This window comes from Fukomys damarensis, unplaced genomic scaffold, assembly GCF_012274545.1.
Source record: "Fukomys damarensis isolate Sample0158 unplaced genomic scaffold, DMR_v1.0_HiC HiC_scaffold_36, whole genome shotgun sequence".
Lineage (NCBI taxonomy): Eukaryota > Metazoa > Chordata > Mammalia > Rodentia > Bathyergidae > Fukomys > Fukomys damarensis.
The window spans coordinates 42,011,778-42,027,791 of record NW_022900948.1 but is presented as its reverse complement, the minus strand read 5'-3'; the positions used below and the strand labels follow the sequence as shown (position 1 = coordinate 42,027,791).

Sequence of the window (16,014 nt, the reverse complement as noted above, 5' to 3'; positions counted from 1 at the left end):
AATATTACTGAGCATCTACTGTGTTCCAGGATTATGGCAGGGCCAGTCGACACACAGCTCTCCAGGACCAAGGGGTATAACCCTCCTTTTCTACCAAAGGCCTCTGCGTGGAAGCCAAGGAGAAAGGCCCACCTGGAGGTGGGAGTGGGGGGAGAAAGAGAAGGCAGAACGAGGGGACTCACTACTAACAGAACGACCGAGAAATGCTAAGCTTTAACCAGTAGTCTGCTGGTTAGTAGTAATGTTGATATTATTATTTTAAAACTATATTGCACAAAAAGTACTTAATATTGTCAGGAACCAAAATTGTCATTATAAAATAAAATATATAAAAATCAAGGGAATTAAGTAACAACTCTGTAAAGTTAGATCTTAACTGGAAAGTTCAATACATATTGTATGAGTCCGTTTTTTGTAAGATAATATCATTATCATTTTCCCCCCAGTGCCAGGGGTCGAACTCGGGACCTTGCACTTGCAAGGCAGTCACAGCACCACTGAGCTAAATCCCTGGCCCTTGTTTTCTATAAGACAATGCAGTATAACAACCCCTCGGCCTCTGATGCTTGCAACAACAACATTATTTGATGTTCCCTTGTCATTAGAGTGATGTAACTTGGCTGGTCTCTGAGGGACTCACTTGGCTTCACTGGGTGCATAAGGGATCCAGGCTCTGGTTCAGTTCAGGTCATCTGTAATGTCCTCACATGGGGACTGAGGCTAAGTGAGCGATAGCTACGAGTACATCGCAAGGAGTAGACATCTTAGGAGGCCTACAGAAAGCTGGCCTTGCCTCTTAACCACCTCTGTTCAGCATCTGCACACAATCCCTTTTGTTCCGCTGGTAAAACCAAGCCACAGGTTCAAGCCCAAAGTCAGTGGGGTGAGACACACATACCGCCTCCCGAGAAGGTATGGCTAGGGTGAGGGAGCAAGGGAGCTCATGGAAACACACTACGTCTACCCTGACTAGAAAGTCATGACATTTTTCTTTTAAAAAATACTTATGGGACAGAGGTGTAGTTCAATAGTAGAACACTTGCTAGCCTGCTGAAGACCCTGAGTTCAAGTTCCAGTAGTGCAAAAATTACTATTTTTTCCTAGTTTTGTCACAAAAAGAAAAAATGCCTAAAAGCAATGGCAATTCAGGAGCATTAGCAACTGTCACCCAGGCTGTGGTTTCTACATGTTGTTCCCCATTAGAAGAAGCCATCACCTCCCTGAAGGAATGCCTGACCCTAGGTCTGCAGCAGGAAATACTCATGAACCTGGGTGCTCTGGTGGGCTAAAAATCAAGGAAGTAGTCAAAACCCAGCAAGACAGCTGGGGATGTAGCTCAAGCTTAGCCTGCCTGGCAAGTGCAAGGACCTGAGTTTGATCCCTGGTATTGGGGGCCTACACACCCAACAGGAGTATATGAAGAGAACTCAGGAGCCAATACCAAAGGGCTCCCCTTGGTCAAAGACAGGACAATTTATGCATCAAAAAGGAATGTGACTGATTTATGCAAAGGACTGAAACACAAAGACTATATATGAATCCACAAGTTTGTTATGATGGACACACTGCTCACCAAAAGCAAAACACACACACACACACACACACACACACACACACACACACACATTTGCCACCACCAAAGTGGAGCATTAACTATAAAAGTTAACAAAAAAATTAAGTATCCTGCTTTGTACACACAGACATTTCTAGTGAATGAGGGAAAATCTTTAGAACTTCAGCTAAAAATTTGAAAGAATTATAGAATTATAAAAATCACCATTTTGCTGCTCCTAATAAAATGCTCAATTCAGGCAAAGACCATCAACAGATAAACGCAGATGGGGACTTTTACAGTGAACGTATAAGACAGCCACCACCTGAAGCCACCGGTGAAGCAGGACGAAGAGGGGACGGGACGGCTGGCGGTCTTCTAACACAAGCTGTAACACAAACTGCTACCACCATGTTTTGGACATTCTTCCCAAGAAGACTGAACCAAAATCCAATTATACCTTTGGGTTATCTTGTAGTTAAAAGAAAACACAGAGGATTCCTGAACAAGTCAAGTCACCAGAGGAAAGGAGAGCATTCAGACTGTGGGACAGCAGACAGTGCAAGGAATTTGATGGCTGAGGGAGTGAGAGAGGGGAGGTGGCGGCCTCCATGAGGATAGAAGGGAGTCTGAGAAACACGACGGCCACACGCAATGTGTGGGCTGTAACTATTACCAAGTGTAACTGTTAGTGCGGTTGGTGGTTTTTGTTTGTTTTTGAGACAACTGGATTTTTGACCCCAAGGAAGTACTGCTAATTTGTTAGATATAATAATTGCCATTGAAGATACTTTAAGGAATAACTATTTTTAAGATGTGCACCTGAAGTTTGAAGGAGGGAAATAATACGATGTCACACATGTGATTTCAGATTCCTGGAGATAAATAAAAAGAAAAATAGGTAAATGAAACATATATGCCAATATCTTAGTAACTGTTTAATCTGGGTAATAGGTACATGAGGATTCATTTTACTGTTCTTCATAAATATATATGTAATTTTTAACAATAAGAAACAAAAAGAATAAGAGAGAAAGGGAAGGAGGCAGAAAGATGGGGGAGTGAGTGGTAGGGTAGGCACCAAGGAGAGCAATCATTTACCCTAGAGTAGTGGTAGTGAATCCACGGTGTGTGTGCTGCAGCTGGCTGTCTGTTATCATGAAAAACTCTAAAACATTCGCCATCACTGTCACAGAGTAGCCAGAGGTTACTCACAAGGGGTGCTGGTGGGTGATGGTAACAGTAAGAGCAGCAACAACAAGACACATCAGTGACAGCCACGGGCTCTGATTCCTGCTGCTGGTCAATCCTCACACACATTGCTCGCTCACCGGGGCAAGTTGCTGAGCAGTTACACTAACTCTCTGTGCTTAAGTCTCTCAACTGTAGAGTTGTAAGTGTACGTCTTAGGTAAGCTGAGGACTAGAAGAGGCAGCACATGCGAAGTTTTCCACCACTTAGCTGATACCCAGCATGTACTGCACGTCTGAAACAGTTGTGGTTAAGACTTACTGAGTTCTAGCCTTTGTGCTACATGCTTCACATGCATTTCTCATTTAACTTTCCAAATAAACCTAGGAGGGAAGAACTCGCTAAATCCATTCTGTGAATGAGGAAACTGAAACTCGGAGAGGTGAAGTGATTTACCAAATGTCTCATAGCTGACGACCAGGAGCAAGAATTACTATGCTTCTGGAATCAGGCTGGTGACTGAAATGGCTCCTTTGACCTAGGTGCCTGTGGTAGACAGCGCCAATATATCCCTCCAGCCCCAGCTCCTGACTCCCACTTCCCAGTATACAGCTCTTATGTAATCCCCTCTGTCACTTAACAGGAGTGATCTGTGAAATTAACAGACGCTGTGGGGATGACAGAGTGTGACTTCCTAGGCTCTGAAAGTCATCAGGCTCTGTCTTGCTTTCCTGGATCACTTTGTGCTAGGGAGAGTCGGCTGCTATGCCACGATAACACTCAAATGGCCTGCACAGGCTTTGCATGGCAAGGAGCTGAGGCCTTGTCTCAGTAGCCAGGGATAACTAACTCCACAAGCATTGTATGGGAGCCATAGCAAAAGAGGACTCCAGCACCAGCTGACATCTTTGACTGCACCCTTCTGAGAGGCCCTGAACCAGGATCACCCCAGCTGGGTCACTCTTAGATCCTGTACCACAAAATGAAGATGATAAGTGCTTATTGTTTAGAGCTGCTCAGTTTGGGATAACCAATCACATAGCAATAGAGGACTAATATAGTAACAACAGAGCAGGTTACAGAGCTTTCTTCCTCAATGTAAGACGAAGATGGCAATAGTAAGTGCATCATGAGGTTGTTGTGAGGATCCTGCACCCAAGATGCCTGGCCTACAGTCTGCACACAGTCCAAGCACTCTACAACAACAGTCTACATGAGCCCTCTCCCATTTCCAAAACCGTCTTCAGGCAACAACTGGGTATTCAAATATGGAGGCTAGTGAACCAACCAGGGACACAGAGGCAAGGGCCTGCCCACCACTTCACCACTGGGGGCTGCCTTCTTGGCAGCACCAGAGACTCAAGAATTCCCACAGCTGGGGGCCTTTAGGAGCCTTCATATCTCCCTCCCCACTTCAATGCAAGTCTCCTTGATATACCTTTGTGAGTGTAAATCCACTACATAGAAAATTCTTTCTTCAGGAAAATCCCTGTTACCATGTAAAAATGTCCAGATTTCAGCATCACTCTTCACAGCCTGCTCAACATCTTTAATATCTCCAAAGGCAGGAAGCATATCCCTTTGGAGCCTTCTTTTTTCAAGCTAAGTACCTCCGTCTTCTCATAAATAAGCACAAAGTTGGCAGACAGCATGACAGCTCCCCCAACAGAGAAGACAGAGAAAGCAGGGACCTGAAGCAAGCCAGCACAATGACCAATTAAGAGAAGAGGCTGGTGCCTTCCAGAGAAACCCCAGAAGTCCATACGGTCTTATCTAAACCCCACCAGCATCAACACCCCACTGGGCTTAAGATCTTGTAGGATTAGGAAGGGCTCATAAACTGCATATCCTAGACAACCAAGCCCTTGTACAATGGCTGTATCCGCACTAAAAAGGGTAGGAGCTGTGTAGTCTGCTCTAGTCAAGCCTACAGCTCAGACAGGCCTGGGTTGAGTCCTTCTTACACAGTCTATGGCCAATGTTACATTACCTACGTGCAGGTGAACTGATAGTAATCTTAGGGCTATTTTTTAGATTCAAAACGTTCCCACAAAAGTCTCATGTGTTGGAAGGTGACTGGACCATGGGGATACCATACTCATCGGTGGAACTGCCCATTGATGAGCTCCATAGCTGAATGTGCTGTTAGGAGGGGAGCCTGGTGAGAGGTGAGTCACTAGGGATGTGACCTAGAAGGTGTATCCTTGTCCCCGGGTCCCCCCTCCTCTCTGTTTCCTTGCTGCCACAGGATGAGCAGCTGTCCTCGCCAGGCCCCTCCGCCATGCCATTTCTGTGTTGGAGTCAGCCTACTTGGGACCAAACCACTGGAAAGAGTGAGCCAAATAACCTTTCCTCCTTAAGTTGCAGGTATTGTGTATTTTATCCTAGTGGCAGGAAAGTGACCAATACAACCAGGAAAGGACAAAATCTTTAGGGAATTAGGATTTCACAGGGCCAAAGATGTTGTTCAGTGGTAAAGCGTTTGCCTATCATGTGTGAGGCCTTGGGTTCCATCCCAGCACTGCAGGTGGTGGTGGTGGGGCATCTACAAATCAAATTGCTATTGGCCTTACAATCACCTACATCCTTGGTTTTCATTTTGTCTGTGGGCTGTGGGCGAGTTGTTCCAATCTGATCTGCAGCCTCCAGCCCTACTCTAAACCTATACAGTCAGACCTCCAAGGAGGAAGTGCAGTCATCTAGCTCGGTGTTTTTGATCTTACAGATCAATGATTTTAATATACAACCAGGGATGAAGGCACCAGTCTTCAGGCCTCCTAATCTCTTGGGAGCACACATCCTCCCTGGTGGGCATCGTGTTCTCAGATGATGGCCTCTGCTTCCGGAAAGTTTTACCTACCTCAAACTCACAACTGTCCCTGCTCATGACTTGCACACTCTGGGGTGATCTAGCCATAACATGGCAGGCATCCCCAGTAGGAAAAATTCCAATTTTCTGTCTTCTAACAATAATAACAAGAATGAAACAGCTGGGGAAGCTCTAGGGTCCTTCTTTTGCCTATAGTTTTGACAAGGAGGAATAAACTCTTCTATTTTTAGCTAACACACTACAGATCCAAGGAGTTCAGTTCTGGGGTTTCTCCAGATATCTCAAAGCAGTTAGCTCTGAATCTCCACTCTGTGTGAGTCACCTGGCAAACTTTCACAAAATAGGTTGACTGGGTTCCAGATCCCAACCCACAGACCCAGATTCCATGGTCTAGGGTAGGTCTGGGTACCCCAGCTTTCAAAGGCTGCCCAGGCAATTCTGAGGGGGAGCCACAAATAAGAATCACTCTTCTGAGCTAAAATCTCAAAGACAAAACATCTCCAGTTAATGTCTTGCTATAACTTGAAACAAGGATGCCTTCATGAGGTACCTCCCATGCTGCAGTGCCTGGGATGGTGTCTTGGTCCAGCCCTGGACATGGCTCTATAGTGGTAGAAGCCCCCACCTGTTTCCCTCCCACAATCAACCTGGGCAGGTACACCAACCACACTGCTTCCCTTGGCATTCACGATCAGGAACAAAGCCCCAAATATCTAAACTATTCCATATTAAAGCTACGCAGAGAACAAAATGAGAAAGAGCTTCAGCGGAGAACTAAGACAACTATCACACTACTCAACCCAAAGGCTTCAAGGGCTAGTGAGCTGTTACTGTTAATTAAAGAGGATGAATCGTCCCACATTAGAACAAAAATAAAAAAGATGAAGTCAGCCCGTTAAAAGAAAACAGTATGCAAAGCTGTGTTCCTCAAGCCCAGTGAATACAACACACACAGTATGACAAGTCATTGCCACATCTTCATATACAGGCTGAGTGCAGCTGGTGGCACTAGTTTTGTCTTAATTTCTAGTAAATGAACACTGGCTCTCAGAAGGCCTGGATACTTTGGTTGGCTGTGTATTCGGTTGTGTGGTCTTTTTCAAAGTCTTGCCAGTCCCGTGCTGCCAAGTTAAGCATGTTTTGGAGTGACCCCATGATTGCAGCAAACACTGTTTGGCCTATCTTCCTACTCATACTGTGTTTCTCTGAACTCTGCTCGTCTCTCTCCCAAGATTGGGCTCCTCAGACATGTCTGCCTATCTTGACAATGTCCTGTTGACCTCAGGTGATGGAAACATGAGTAGATATTTGACCAAAGTGGGCTGGAGAGAGGGTTGTTGGTCTCAGTGTAGGATGTCAGCTTAAATGGGGTTAATGCAAGTGTGGCCCTTTGGGAAGGTCAAGTTGGATGGCTGGGGGCAGAGCCTGCAGGTGGTCCTTTGCCTCCTCCCTACTCCCTTTCTCCTCCATAGATTAACATTGTAGAACCTGGATAGCACAGCCCCAGGAAACAGTTACATTCTGTATCCTTCTTCCTCCTTCCTTTTCTGCACATGTCCCGATTTCGAGATAATCACACTACATTCAGCCTAGGCCATGTAGGCTACAGAGCACTAGCTACCCCACCTTCTGTTCCTGTTTGTCTTATACTATAAATAAAGAGTGTGCTGGACTCCAGGCAGCCATTAGCTCCTCACAGGCTCTGGATCCACCTGGTCCCAGCTTTCAAGCATAATCTTGGTATGCATCCTTCTTTCTTGTTGTTTTGCAATTTTCTTCATCTCTCCTGACTCCCTGGCTTTGGACCTCATGCTGTGCCAGTAATGGACCACGTGTGCAGACAGGAAAGAGGGCAGAAGAGAGGAGGGGGAAGCCGAGGTCAGAAGAAGGACTGCCCACATGCTGGGGGCTCCCAGGCTACCTGAGCTCTCTGTCCACAGATGATGCTGTGAAATGCCCCTGTGCCCCTGAAATAAATGTCTCTTCTGCCTTTTCTGCCTCTTTGAAATGAATTTCTGCTACTTGCTAACAAGAAAAGAAACCAAGAATAAACTAAACAGCCAGACATTTCCAGAAATTTGTTTTTCTTTTCAAAGACTCTTTTTCTCTTGTTGTTTCAAAAGGTACATGTGCATTTAATGTAAATATGTACGCAATGTGCTGTGGCAGCTGATATCAAAATCAAACAAGAAAATCACCAGAATCTGGGGTCAGCTAAAAGAAAGCTCTCTAGAAAACTTGCCCTCACCTGTCCTTGACAATGAACACCTTCATCCAGGGCAGCCTGGGACAAGGAGGAGAGCTTCTGGGCTGCTCTCAGATGTGCAGCCCTGCCTGTGGGCATCAACTGCTGCGCTGTTCTAGAATGGGCCAACAGGTAATGTTACATAACGCTACCTCAAAGAATGGGCACTGATGTTAATGGGACTGGGTTTAAATCAACAATGTGCATCGATAGGGGTTTCAAGAGAGAAACCAAGAAACTGAGTCACTCAGTTCACAAGGGCTGGCTGGGCCCTTTCTTCCTGGCCACAGCATTAGTACAGAGTATAAAGGACAAAGTACAGACCTCCGGCTGGATGGCTTTAAACACAGGGATGTCCATTAGTGTGATCTGGCTCTGCAACGAAAGACAGGTGAAGTTAGAAAACCTGGACATCAGAGACATCTGGCGTGTTACTTTAGATCTACGCAGAGTAATATACATTCACAAAAGTTGTACTTTCCCCGGTGAAATTTTTTTTAAAAGGTAGAGTAAAAAACTGGATATATTTCTTATTACATTTAAGTTAATTTTTAACTAATACATTAAAACAGTTACATGTTTATGGAGTACCATGCAATGGTTTCATACATGTATACACTGTGTAATGTTTAAAATATTTAAATGTTTGAAAGGACAGGTGTTGAACCTGAAACATACCTATCTTCTCAAACATTTCTCATTTCTTTATGGTAAAAACATTCAAAACCCTTTCTTCTAGTTTTTTGAGATATACAATACATAGCTGTTATTATAATCACCCTACTGGGCAATAGCACTCTAGAAGTTCTTTCTTTTATCTAATTTAAGATAGCATCCATCGCCAGGCGTGGTGGCACGCCTGTATTCATTTCTTTATGGTAAAAACATTCAAAACCCTTTCTTCTAGTTTTTTGAGATATACAATACATAGCTGTTATTATAATCACCCTACTGGGCAATAGCACTCTAGAAGTTCTTTCTTTTATCTAATTTAAGATAGCATCCATCGCCAGGCGTGGTGGCGCACGCCTGTAATCCCAGCACTAGGGAGGCTGAGGCAGGAGGATCGCTGTGAGTTCAAGACCAGCCTGGACTACACAGTGAGTTCCAGGTCAGTCTCAACTACACAGTGAGACCCTGTCTCAAAAAACCAAAACAAAACAAAACAAAAAGATAGTATCCATTGCTCAATCTTTCCCCATCCTCTATACCCTCTCCCATTCTCCCCAGCCTCTGGCAACCACCATTCTACTCTAAGCTTCTGTGAGACCAACTTATCTGTCTTCCACATGTGGGTGAGATCAAGTGGAACTCGTCTTTCTATGCCTGCCTCGTTTCTCTTAGCTTCCATCCATGTTACTGTGAATGACAGGACTTTCTTCTTTTTGCTGGACAAGTCTTTTGCCACTGTGTGTATGTATCACACCTTCTTTACCCATCATCGGTTGATGGGCACCTAAGTTCTTTCTATTTCTTGGCTCTTGTGAACAGTGCAACAATGAGCATGACAGTCTCGGAGGTATACGCAGTCGTAGGCTTGATGGATAATATGATAGCTCCACTTTTAAATTTGTGAGGAGCTTCCATACGATTTTATATAATCACTGTACTAACTTATAGCATGCAAGGGTCCCTACCTGTTCACATCCTCATCCACACTTGTCCTCAGTTTTTTTGATTACAGCTATTCTGCCTGGAGTAAGATGATATCTTATAGTTTTGATTTGTGTTTCCTTGATAATTAATGAAACTGAACATTTTTTTAATGTGCCCATTCGCCATTTGTATGTCTTCTTTGGGAAATGTCTATTTAGATCTACTGCTCATTTTATGAGGAATTTTTGTTGTTGTTGTTTTTTGCTCTTGAGCTGTGTTCCGCAGTTCCTTATATATTCTGGACACTAACCCCTTGTCAGGTGTATAGTTTGCAAATATTTTCTCCCATTGTATTGTAGGCTGTCTCCTCACTCCGATGATTGTTTCCTTTGCTGTGCAAAAGCTTTTAGCTTGATGTAATCCCCTTTGTCTATTTTTTTTTTCAGGGTCCTGTCCAAAAGAATCCTTACTACCATTCCAATGTCCTGAAGTATTTCCCCTGTGTTTTATGCTAGTGGTTTCATAGTTTCAGGTCTTACATGCAAGTCTTTAATTCATTCTGGGTTGTGTTTTGTAACTGGTAAGAGACAGGGGTGAATTTCTGACATGTCTTTCCCAACCTTTTTTTTCTCTTCATAAATCTTAATTCACACCCTTCTTTCTTGAATATTAGGTGCCATTGCAACTTAAGAATTGATAACAGTTATTTGGAGGGTGGGGTTGGGAATAAGGGAACATTTTTAGTTTGGAAATTTTTATACTATTCGGGGTTTTGTTTCAAGCATGAATTACTTCTGTAGTTTTTAAATGGTGCAGATACAATATTAAAAATTACAATGCTAACCAGAGACACTATCTATTACTCTAAACTTAAAATTATTTTAAGTTGTGGCTTATAGAAATTATACTTCTCTTCTGAAGTCTATGCCTCTCCTAAATTATACAGTAGAATGCTATTCAAGATGCATCCAGAGACCAATCTGGGGTCACAAACTGTTTATTCTCCCAGTCCACAATGAGATCAGTACAGAAGCTGAGAGCAAGCACTGGGAAAACTTTCTAGCAATATGATGCGGCCACAACATTTCTATTGTATTTGTTTTAAGTACCAGTCCTCAGCAGATTGGAAAAGAAAGAACTTGTCCTTTACCACAGCCAACTTAAGGGCACACTAATCCCAATAACACAGAAAACACACATCAGGTTAAAAGGCTGTGCCCAAAGTTAGAAGCTCATCTGGGGGCAGTAAGAGAAGACATTGCTACTGACAGTTCTTCAGCCAGTGCATGGACTGATGTGACTTCACATGACAGATGTGATACCTCCACTGAACATGGGACATCTGGATGATCTGACACTGTGAAATAAACTGGGACTCACTAACCTTAAAATTAACGTTTAATCTTAAATTTTAGTTTAGAGTAATAAATAGTATCGCTGGTTATCACGTAACAGCAACATTCTCTGATATGTGACCTAACTTCTCCCAATCTCAAGGAACACATCTAGAAAATGGTGACAATAATCCCTCTTATAGGAAATAAATACATGATAGATACATATATATAAAATGAGAATGTGAATTTATAGTTCCTGACCAGTTCTAGGACACTAGGAAATAAGGGATCACTGGTTGACATTCCAAGCACTGGGGTGGCTCTAGATAAAGATGAAAGGGAGCTGTTAACATTGAGTCAGGAGAGAGCGTCCCATCAAAAATACACTGGAGAAAAAAAACATTAAAGGAAAATGGCAATACATATAGTATGTCACCTGCGACCACAATCCAGAGCTTAGGTGCATAATTGTGGCCAGCTCTTGGCGCAAGGCAAAGATAGTCCAAGGTCACTGGGTTGCTGAGACACACAGGATACTGGCCAAGGCAAACAACTCCAGAACTGAAGGGGATGGGGGGACAGATGGCCTCAGAAGAGAGCTTCTTTGTCCCCTTTCAAGGGCCACTGCTTCTCATGGGCATAGAGGTGAAACGCTGTCACTAACTAAAGCTTAAGAGACAGAAAGGAGATACCACCAGGAATGGGAAGCCTTGAGAGGAACCTGAGCTCCTCTACCTCCAGATCCCCTCAGTGGTAGTAAGGGGGCATCTGACATCACCACTTCCTACATCTGGTCCTCATGCTCTTAGCCTCAAGTGACCAGTAAACCTGAAGGCCTACAGGCTCCTGTCTGGCACAGGTTACCGGACCTGGAGTATATTCTGGGCAGTGCAAACAGACTAGCATTTCTTCTGCCAGACCCATGAAGATTATGAGCCAAGTGCTCCTCGAATTTGGATTAATTCTGCCATACTGGGGAACAGAAAGACCTTGTGAAAACAGGAGATCAAGCTCAGAGGGCCTTGGAAATCTTTCCTGCAGTTCAAGTTAACTCCCTACCCGGGAGAACCGGCAGGATGTTTGCAATGTCATTTAGGAAAAGAACCAAAAGTCTGCTAATATGAAAATGAGAAAACTTCCTTTCCATCCTGCCATCAGTTCTAGGGTTTGCTACTGAATTTCCAAATGATTTATTAAAATGATGACTTTACATTTCATGTTTGTTTGTTTGTTGTTTGTTTTTTTGATAGTCCAAGCTTCAAATATCCAGATCCCACTCGGATGGCAAATCAGAAAACGCATGCATTCTATTCAAAACACACAACAGCACAGGTTACCAGGATGGAAACAGACTGGTTGGGCCTAGACACGTGGTGAGGGTTTTCATGAGACTCTGCCCTTTTTTTCCTTTCCACTCTGACCAAAAAAGGATGCAGTGTCCAGGGAGAGACTATAACAACACAAAATACTTAGGAGTTAAAAAAAAAAAACAAACCACTAGATTATGAACTTCATGTCATTTTACTACAAAGCCAAACTCCTGTTAAAAGGTTGCTGACAGCAATCCTTTTCCCCAGAGGCACGAGCAGTCCAAGGGAGTCAGGAACTTGAGGGGCAAGCCCAGCTCGAGGGGCCACAGGGAAGCTGCACCCCCACGCACAAACACTCAGGAGAGATGTCTCAGCTTCCGGGAGACAAGGGCAGACCCCGGGAGATTGTTACTGCCCCCACATAAACACAGACACAGAGGCTCCCACACTAGTTTCCAAACAGTAAGTTTGCAGTGGGGCTGAAGGAACAATCATGAGCAAATCCCTTAATGGCTTATCCTTATTCGGGAAAATTAAATCTTGATACCCGATGTCCAGGCAAGCTGGTCACCTGGAAATACCTCCCTCAGCCTTAAGTCTCTTCTTGACCAGCACCCCTAAGAGCCAGGCTTTTAAGGGAAATGGCCAATCTCTACACATTACGAAGTACTGCACTTCTCTAGAGATGTACACTCTAGACCGCCGAGACCTGTGGGAACACTGCACAGAGTCACCCCTAAGCAAGAAAGTGGTATGATGTGGATAAATGAAAGTGAGTTGGTCAGCCAAACACAAGACTGTTTTTTCTATGTTGGATGTAGTCTTTCTCCCTTCTAACATCAGAAGATTAAATCCTCTCTTCCTAACCATGGCAATAGTATAAGGGTCCTCCAAGATCCCAAATAAACAAATTTAAAAAGCTGTTCACGTATCAATGGTGTGTTTTATAATAGAAGATATTTTAAAATTTACATTTAGATGACTCCACCAATTCAGGTTCAGGAGAGCTCAAAGAACAGAAAGTATTCAGTTCTAAAGATACATTCCTTAGATACACATACTCCCAGAGCCACAGGAAGTAAACTTCTGGCAGTTCTAGAATCACAGTTAGAAGAACTCAAATGCAGGTTACTCAGGAAGATACCATCCATTGGTCAGCCAGCGGTACGTCACAGCTGGTGAGCCCGTGGACATCTCTGTTGTTTTGGACAGTAGCCTAGCAGTAACAAAAAAGTTGCAAAAATAGGACGATGAACTCTCACAACCCTTCCAGCTTCACTAGCATCTCTCCATTTGCTTTATTTTTACATAATTTTATATATTTTTCTGAATCATTTGAGAATAAAATACAGATACTTAATGATTCTTTGTGCCTATTTCAATGTGCATTTCCTAGGAATAAGATGATCCTTTACTTAATATCAAACTTTAAGCAAAATTATTACCTTCATGAAATTTGTAACAGACAGATACAACAGTATATTCTTTCTTGTTTTTCCCTCTTTCTTTCTTTTCTTTTTTTCTTGGGCACTAGGGATCAAATCCAGGACCTTGCTTGTGAGGCAGGCAGTGCAACTGAGCTAAATCCCTGGCTAAAACAGTATTTTCTAATACACAGTTCACAATCAAAATTGCTAATTAGGGATGGGGATTTGGTTCAGTGGTTCCGGCACCTGCCTCACAAGTGCAAGGGCCTGAGCTCGATCCCCAGTAACAAAACAATTGCTAATTACCCAGCACTTGTTTTTTATAGCAATTTTTTTCTCAGTCCTGAATTGCATTTAGACATTATCTTTTAGAGAGTAAAATGAGCATATTATTGACACAACAATCCTTACAAATACAGAAAGAAAAGCACTGCCATATAGGGGATTTTGTATACAGCCCTAGATGGTGGGGTATAGATACAGATACAGACACATTCATAGGTGCCTACGGTACTACTAGTTGTAGCAAAAATCTAGGAAAGTCCATCAAAAGGGATTTGCTAAAAAAAATTATAGTATATTCCATACTGAAACAATATATATCTATTAAAAATCATGAATACAATCTGCACACATTGACCTGGAAGGATATCCACAATCTGTTAGTGACAAAGACAAGTCCAGTCTTACTTTCTGGTCTGCTTTCACCATGAGGGGAAGGAATGACTAAAGTAAGCTGTAGGGCACACCTGGTCAAAAAAAAAAAGGGAATGCGAAGTGATTCTAACCCTCTTATTATAAAATAGTACACATTTACAGAACATTACACTGATTACTGTGTGGTGGTGCCACTCCATCCTTGGTATTTCCTGCAAATCAACAGCTGGACCCAGAGGCTGTGTTAGGCACAGGTCCCACCCTCAAACCCGGAAGGGGCAGTACCTTACTTGTCAGCAGGCACAGCCCACCTCTCCTTTTGGAGGCTGTTGATGCTGACTGCTTGGATCTACGCTTTCACTGGGGTTAGGAAACAATGACGTTCTAATTCTGTCATTTACTTTCCATTTACAAACTAAGCTCATTTAATAAAGAAGTACTATCCCTCACCTACTATTTGGTTACCCCCAGCATAGTTCAAAAGTACAAAGAAGGACAAATGTTTGACTATTTCGTCACCGTTATCAGTTTTTAAAATAATAAACAGGTCTGTCACCATCTAGCAGTGATCCGCTGTTGGATTTCTTTAGAAGACAGCTGTTTCAGTCAGCTAAAATTATTATCCTTTGGCAGATGAAGTCCTCTCGTCACTGGGCAGTGAGAGCATCTTCTCAATGGCTCCTGAGTCCTCCTGCCATGACCCTTACTGTCTGTCCTTTACAGCGACCTCCCCGGGACTGGGAGATATACCAGGATCATCGTGAACATCTCCAGTCCCAAACTTGGAATTGACCAGCTTTCCAGGAATCCCTAGGTTCTTTTACAGAAAATGATATTTTTAAGCCTACAATCTGGAATTCACTTTTTTTTTTTGAACCAGGGATCGAACTCAGGACCTTGTGCTTGTGAGGCAGGCATGGTACCACTAAGCTAAATCCCCAGCCCTGGAATTCATATTTAATATTCCTAGTTCAATAACTCATGAGGAGAAAAGGGTTTATTTTGGCTAACAGTTCTAGAGGTTTTAGTTAATGATGAGCTTGGCCTGTTTGGGGGCTATGTTGAGGCAGAACATCATAGTCGAAAGCACATAGTAGAGCAAGGTGCTCACCTCATCATGAGTGGGAAGCAGAAAGAAAAAGGACTGGGATCCTAAAATCTTTTTTTTTTTTTTTTTTTTTTTTTGAGACAGGGTCTCATTATGTAGTTGAGACTGACCTGGAACTCACTATGTAATCCAGGCTGGTGCTGAACTCACAGCGATCCTCCTGCCTCAGCCTCCCGAGTGCTGGGATTACAGGAGTATGCCACCCAGCAAAAAAAACACTTTTTAAAAAACAACTTTTGGGCTGGGGATTTAGCTCTATGGCTCCACGCCTGCCTTGCAAGCGCAAGGTCCTGAGTTTGATCCCTGGTATTAAAAAAACACAAAAAACAAAACAAAAAAACACAACTTAACTTTTCATGCATATACCATATCTCCTTTCTTCTATATCAAAAACCCTTACAAGGGCCAGGGATTTAGCTCAGTTATTCCGCTGCCTGCTTCACAAGCACAAGGACCTGAGTTTTCTCCCTGGTGCCAAAAAAAGAACTTTGGGCTGGGGATTTAGCTCAGTGGTGCCACCATCTGCCTCGCAAATGCAAGCACTGGAGTTCGATCCCCGGTACCAAATAAACAAAAACCCTGGTCTTGGGTCACAGATTTGGCTCAGTGGTGCTGCACCTGCCTGGCAAGCACAAGGTCCTGAGTTCGATCCCTGGTACCCAAAACAAAAAAGGCTGGGGATTTAGCTCAGTGGTTCCACTGTCGTGCCTAGCAAGTGCAAGGTCCCATGTTCGAACCCTGGTACCAAAAAAAAAAAAAAA

At 43.3% G+C, this 16,014-nt stretch overlaps 1 protein-coding gene across 14 annotated transcripts in view; it reads right to left on the bottom strand.

The window, feature by feature from the left end:
* Nucleotides 1-16,014, bottom strand: part of Ralgps1 (Ral GEF with PH domain and SH3 binding motif 1) — a 250,289-nt gene that overhangs the window by 186,892 nt on the left and 47,383 nt on the right. For 10 of the 14 annotated variants that reach the window (XM_033759014.1, XM_033759015.1, XM_019205951.2 and 7 more), the window contains one exon: nucleotides 8,143-8,193. The exons of 3 other annotated variants lie outside the window; for them this stretch is intronic. In XM_033759014.1, coding sequence (XP_033614905.1) covers nucleotides 8,143-8,193 — 51 coding nt within the window. Of the gene's footprint in view, nucleotides 1-2,374; nucleotides 2,428-8,142; nucleotides 8,194-16,014 lie in introns of those variants that run through there. One more of the 14 variants, XM_033759019.1, reaches the window with a different exon arrangement.